The sequence below is a fragment of the Sinocyclocheilus rhinocerous genome, unplaced genomic scaffold (assembly GCF_001515625.1).
Source record: "Sinocyclocheilus rhinocerous isolate Xijiao unplaced genomic scaffold, SAMN03320098_v1.1 scaffold1022, whole genome shotgun sequence".
NCBI lineage: Eukaryota > Metazoa > Chordata > Actinopteri > Cypriniformes > Cyprinidae > Sinocyclocheilus > Sinocyclocheilus rhinocerous.
The window spans coordinates 947,906-954,722 of record NW_015656677.1 but is presented as its reverse complement, the minus strand read 5'-3'; the positions used below and the strand labels follow the sequence as shown (position 1 = coordinate 954,722).

General features: G+C 34.6%; 1 protein-coding gene across 1 annotated transcript in view; it reads left to right on the top strand.

The window, feature by feature from the left end:
* Nucleotides 1-2,271, top strand: part of LOC107720804 (catalase-like) — a 7,681-nt gene extending 5,410 nt beyond the window's left edge. Inside the window, exons 5-7 of the mRNA XM_016528636.1 lie at nt 640-747; nt 920-1,003; nt 1,701-2,271. Coding sequence (XP_016384122.1) covers nt 640-747; nt 920-1,003; nt 1,701-1,763 — 255 coding nt within the window. The 3' untranslated portion in view covers nt 1,764-2,271. The remainder of the gene's footprint in view (nt 1-639; nt 748-919; nt 1,004-1,700) is intronic.
* Nucleotides 2,272-6,817: the final 4,546 nt, after the last annotated feature.

The following is a 6,817-nucleotide window of genomic DNA, read 5'->3' as shown; positions in this document are numbered from 1 at the left end:
CGTGAATGGCTTGGTTTGGGTTTTAACCTAATCAAGATCTTCTCCGCATTGAGCTTCTATATTTCTATAATATTTTGAATGCATAATGCAGCAACTGCGCGTCTCGTGGGCTAGACTAACAAAACATTAAAATGCAACGTCACTTACATCATCATCACCACATCTCGCGCACCACTGATGACGCTCCCTGACGCACTCCTAACAATCGATTGTACCATTTTTGCATTCAAATGCAAATGTTTATTTTAAATTCGACTAATATTCATTTTTTTATTCACAATCTCCTCATCACAGGCAGGCACGGCACTCAATTCAGCATGTGTTCGTGTTTGTGTGAGCTGTCTGCGTCACTCATAGGACGTGCCTATATCGTGCGCTATATCGAACATTTTTTATATCGTTATTGATGGTGTACCGTCGATAAATATCGATACCGTTTTATCGCCCAGGCCTAATTGGAAGTGTAATTTATTTTTTTTATTTTGACTCAAGTCCCATTCGTTTACATGGAGAGGGCGGGGTTTATGACCTGTACTGCAGCCAGCCACCAGGGGGTGATCAAAGAGTCCGCAGCTTCACTTTTCAGGACGTGTGAGGCACACCAGGTTATAACATTTCCCGTTCTGATGTGTTCCACAGGTGCGCACTTTCTTCACTCAGGTGTTGAACGAAGCTGAGCGAGAGCGTCTGTGTCAGAACATGGCCGGCCATATAAAAGGAGCTCAACTGTTTATTCAGAAACGTGCGGTATGATCTTTTTTTTAGTTTTTTTGGTCCTATGAGTTTCTTGGTCATGCAAACTAGTCAAACTTCTCCTTAGCAGTTATTGAGGATTATGTAAACATTCCTGGATAAAAACGCTTGATTTCAGTTGATTCAGATTTTTGTGATTTATTTTTATTTTTATTTTTTTTTGCAGGTGCAAAACCTAATGGCCGTTCACCCCGATTATGGCACTCGCATTCAAACTCTCCTGGATAAATACAACACGGAAGGGAAAAAGGTAGAAAACATTCTCATCAGTCTCGCACACATTCTTGTACACCCAAAAAAATTTGGTGAAAAAATTTCACTTAGAAATTGCTAGTAAATTGTACAATTAATTACAAAGAAATGGCAAGTACAATAAATAGCCAAAGACTAAAATAGGATTTTCTTGGAAAATGTACTCGCATAAGCTATTATTTACAGCTTTGAAATTTTTTTTACAGCGTATGTTATTTTAGTGTGTTATAGTTAATCATTATTAACTATAACAAAATCGTTATAGTTAATCATTATAGTTAAAGTTTAAATATTATAGCTATGAGTAAAACCATTAAAAAAATTAACTGAATGAAAACATAAAAAGCTGAAATAAAATATTATAATTCAATATATTTAAAAAAGCTATATTAAAAAAACACACACATAACAACATTAAACCAAAACTGAAATGTAAATTTAAATTATTACAAAAATTATAATAATAATAATAATAATATAATTTTTTTCTCACATAATTAATTACTTTTTTCCCTCTGAATTCTTAGTTTATCTTGCGATTCTGTTTTCCCTTGCATTTTTAGACACCTGACCTGTAGACAAGCAGAAGTTTGAGGAAAAAAAGTCATAATTGCAAGATTAAAAAGTCCGAATTACCTTCTTTTATTCTGTGGTGGAAATAAGCGTTATTTTCTCTGTCTTCTTTATCTCTCCAGAACACTATTCATGTTTATACTCGTGGTGGAGCGTCCGCTGTGGCCGCAGCTTCTAAGATGTGATTTCAAAGTCTCTCTGCACACACATATAAACACATTCATTCTCTTATAGAGTGTGATATAGAGTCATGATGCTTAATTCATTTCTTGTGTGCTGTAGAAATACGGACATCATATCTAATATGGCCAATTCACAACACAAGTGGTATTAGCAAATGCAGCGCTGATTCCTTAATCATGATTAATGCCGTCAAACCAAATGGAGGCCTTTGATGCATATACGCAAGTTTGAGCTTATCCAAACTAAATCAGTCTGTTTCAGTATATTTCTGCATTTTGATTATGTGCGAAATGTAGAATAGCCAAAAATAATCTGAGAATGAACACAAATGTTTAATATTAATACTGTGTGAGCCTTTTGATTTTTTTTTCTTTATATCTTGGCTACTGATGCCGTTTAATGTTAAATAAGAGAAATTAACTCTTTCCGTCCCTTTTGCCTTTAACTGAATATAATTCAGTTCTGATAATACGAACACCTTTTGTCATTTTGTAATTAATAAATATGAATATTTGAGCTCTATGACTGAGTTGTGGATTTATTTTATAAATCCTGGTTGCTCTCTATTTCATTTTCATCTCTTACTTTAAAAAAAAAAATGTGGGTATGAGAGCTGTGGGCATTGAAAGCTATGATGGAGGTCAAAGTTTAAGATAAATTAGTAAATTATAAATTTTAGGTAGTTCCTCCCACAAGAGACAAACTGCATGGCTTCTAAAGACTCAAAGTATTGCATTCTGTTTAAAGAAAGAAAACTTTACAGGTTTGGAAAAAAAAAATTTGAGTGAATTTCTCCTTTAATTGTTTTCTTTTTTCCTTAAGTGCTTACACAGTAGGGGGCGCCATTTTCTTACACAGGAACCCCAGATCCTAATATGGGAACGTTTGATTTCTTCGGTGAAGACGGATTCCAGAGCTTCATGAAGCTCTTCAGCAGGTAGACAGAGCCACTCGAACAATCCCACCACCAAAAACTCCTGCAAACCTTCTGGACTGTTCGCTCTCTCTTCACTTCATCAACGTGTTATTTTCTTTGGCTCTGTGATGAATTTATTATTATTTAGATTTGTTTTGTTTATTTCTTTTTTCATAATGTCAATGTAGTGTATATTAACTCATATCTACCCTACAATTCTATTTTATGAAGTAAATTGGCTCAACTGTATTTAATAAAATATTTAATTTCCTCAATATGAGTCTCTTTGAACAGATTTCTGTCACCAGTGGGATAAATCATTACAGCGGTCATGTTAGCAATGCTGCCGCGAAATTTCGCGGGCAAAAAGTCCATTATTAATAGTTTAGGGATGTATAAAGCATAGCTCGCACAGAAGTCACTTTCAAACCAAGCAGAGTTCTGTTAATCAGCGCAACGAAATCGCGTGTAAAACTTGAACAAGAGCGAAATTTGCGTGAGGAACCTTTCCTATTGAAATGACTGGATTTCGCCCGCGAAATTTCTCAGAGCTTAAATGTGACCGCGCCTTAAGAAGTAAGATTTGATTCACGATTCACGAACAAGTGATTCTTTTGATCTGGTTCCTTTTAATGATTCACATGATTGTGCATGTAAATTATATATATATATATATATATGTGTGTGTGTGTGTATATATATATATATATATATGTGTGTGTGTGTGTGTAAGACTTTTATGTTTTATTTTTTGTTTTTTTGGGGGAGTACACAATATGATGTGAGCATGTTTGTTCATATTGCACAGCGTTAACATTATAGTATAGTATATTTTTCAGACGTTAAAGATATGTTCATAGAATTGCCTGGATGAAAGCCTGATTTTAGGCCTCTGTGATTTACTGTCTCACTTCAGCTGACCTTGCACCTGCACTGACACTAAGTTGCTCTTTTGGTTCACATGGCCTTCAACATGTTCTTTTGATAAAAAGACACTGAATAATTACTTTGTGACTCAATTAAAATATGTTTAGACTTCGACTAGTTGGCATTTTTTCCAGAGAGAGAAAGAGAGGAACACCTGCAATAAGATCACTGGTTAAAAACTGTACAAAAATGTAAACTAAGAGTAAGATATTCAGATCTTCTGCAGGAATCTCGGCTTGTTGTCTCCACCAAAAGTCTAATTTTGGCATCTGGAACTCCACAACTTGAGTGTTTCTAGCTGTATTGTAACGCAACATGCATGCTAATATGTCCAAATCCAAAAACGAAGGATTTGCTGCTGGTGAGTAGTCATTTCGCAGTACATAAGCATTAATTTAGACACTTATATCTGAGGCTATTTACAGTGCACTTATTACAGGGACAGTCCCCTGCAGCAGCCCGGGGTTAGTTGCTTTGCTGCATGGAGGACAGCAGTGATAACCTCTTGTGGGAAGCTCGTGTATTGTTCTCAGATTTTCTTGGATTGAGTGATTACAGCTTCTGTTTTCTGCTGTCTGCTTTTCCTTCATTAGAGTTTCAGTAGGATTCTTCTGCTTTCAGGAGGAAGCAGAAGGGTTTTAGCTGCCATGGTTTGAGCACAACCACATTAGGGAGGATCACACACATAAACACCCACAAACTGAAATTACCCCTGCAGCAGACGTCTATATGCAGCCGATCTGAGAGAACTGAGGGATAATCTTGCCCTTCCGCATGGTTTGGGGCTCTATAATGATGCTCGGTAGTTTCTGGGTGGCTTTCAGCTCCCACCCAGTTTTAATAACAGGTAGGACATCGGACTTGGTATATTTGTTATCAGTTAGTACAAATCAAGGACTTAACTCATACTACAGCAGCTCTCTGCTACTTAAAGTTTGTTGCCTACTAAATATAAAAAAAATCGTATCAGGTAATAATACCATGGTACTCAATATTTTGTTCATTCACATACATACTAATAAAATTTGCATTTTACATCCAAGTCACTTAGATAAAGATAATGACAAATAAATATGTAAACACAATATAAATATGTTACATCTAAGTTACATATATTTCGGTGTCTCCCTCTATTGGTCAACCAAATGTGCGAATAAAAAGCTCAGAGCTCTTTAGTCTCCAAAAAAAGTTTGCCTATCATAAAATGTTTTTTTTTTCCTTGACATGAGTCAAAGACCATTACCATATGATATTATAAATACAATGTAAATAGCATGGTACTTAAAGGACCATAGTATAACAATGTGTCACAGCATTTTGTAAACCCCATCAGATGGTGCTATAGGGTAATTTACAGCAGATCTCCTCACATACAACAAACCGCCGTTGTTTTTGTGAAAACTTATTTAAAAATCTTAATTTTTTATGAAATAACGTGTGTAAAAACATCTTAAATAAACAACTGGAATATAATATATTATCTAATTAAGCCTGAATAAGTTTGACTTTTTTAGCCTACAGTTTGCCAACATAACACAGGAACGAATAAAACCTTTCTGTAGCCTGCATAATGTTGTTTGTACAACTTTTAGTTCATCTGTTCACTTTTATTCAACCATACAGACCACCCAAGAACCAGGGTTATTGTAGTTAACTTTAGTTAACTAGTTATTTTTTAACTGAAATGAAATGAAACTTAAACATTTCTCATTTTTGTTTAGTTTAACTTGAAGTACTAAAATACACTAAAACTAATAAATAAAAATTAATAAACACCACGTATTAAAAAAAAACTAAGATTGACAAAAATTATAAAAACAACAAAACTATTAAAACTTTAAAATGAGAACAGAAAATGTAATTGCCAACATAACACAGGAACGAATAAAACCTTTCTGTAGCCTGCATAATGTTGTTTGTACAACTTTTAGTTCATCTGTTCACTTTTATTCAAACAGACAGACCACCCAAGAACCAGGGTTATTGTAGTTAACTTTAGTTAACTAGTTATTTTTTAACTGAAATGAAATGAAACTTAAACATTTCTCATTTTTGTTTAGTTTAACTTGAAGTACTAAAATACACTAAAACTAATAAATAAAAAGTAATAAACACCACGTATTAAAAAAAACTAAGATTGACAAAAATTATAAAAACAACAAAACTATTAAAACGTTAAAATGAGAACAGAAAATGTAATAATCAAATCTAATTCAAAATGTTAACAAAAGCTATATTAGCATATACTAAAATAAACATGTCAAGAACCGCTCATTAATTACACAGACCAGAGTTTTCCCAAGCAAGAGTCATTCTGTCAGCTGGTGAGTTACTAATTCATGACTGCTGCTTGATCACATGTGACAACATTCTGACATCACAGATCTGGATTTGATGTGCTTGAGTGAGTGTGTCAGCTGGTGATCTATGCCTCGACTGACCCCTCCCCCTGCTGGATGTGGTTGGCCAGCTGGTGTCCATGGAGACGCAGCTGTGGAGTGGGTGAGAAAGACTGGAGACCCCAGCACTCATGAGGGACGACATCTGCCCTGTAACTTCACTATGTCCACAGATATGGCACACACAAGCACTTTTCACAAGTTCAGTATATTTTGGTGATTTATGATGTTGTTGTTTTTTTAATGTACAATTCTCATGTTTTTGTTTGTGAGGCTGATTAGATAAACTATTATGTAGCATAAAAAATTGACCTAGAATCTGTATTCCTTCTTAAAATGTTGATTTGTTTCTTCATTTGAAAATATGAAAAGAAATAGCATCCCATCACTTGTTCACCAATGGATCCTCCGTATGAATGGGTGCCGTCAGAATGAGAGCAAAAAGCTGTTTGCAAGAAATAAATCCACCATTCAGACATTTTTTCATAGGTTATTTTGGCTAGAAGTTCAAAATAGACTTGATGACTTGATGGACTGGAGTCGTTGTGGATTACTTGTGGATTATTTTGATGTTTTTATCAACTGTTTGGACTCTCATTCTGACGGCACCCATTCACTGCTGAGAATCTACTGGTGAGCAAGTTGCTGAATTTCTTCAAATCTATAGAAACACATTTTTTGGATGGCAAATTTTAATATTTGGGTGAACTATTCTTTTAAGTCAAAAATTTTGAGAATATAGAATTATTATTCAGTTAATTGCAGTAAAAATGTATGTCTAATTATTAACTACATTTAATTACCCCCCCCCACA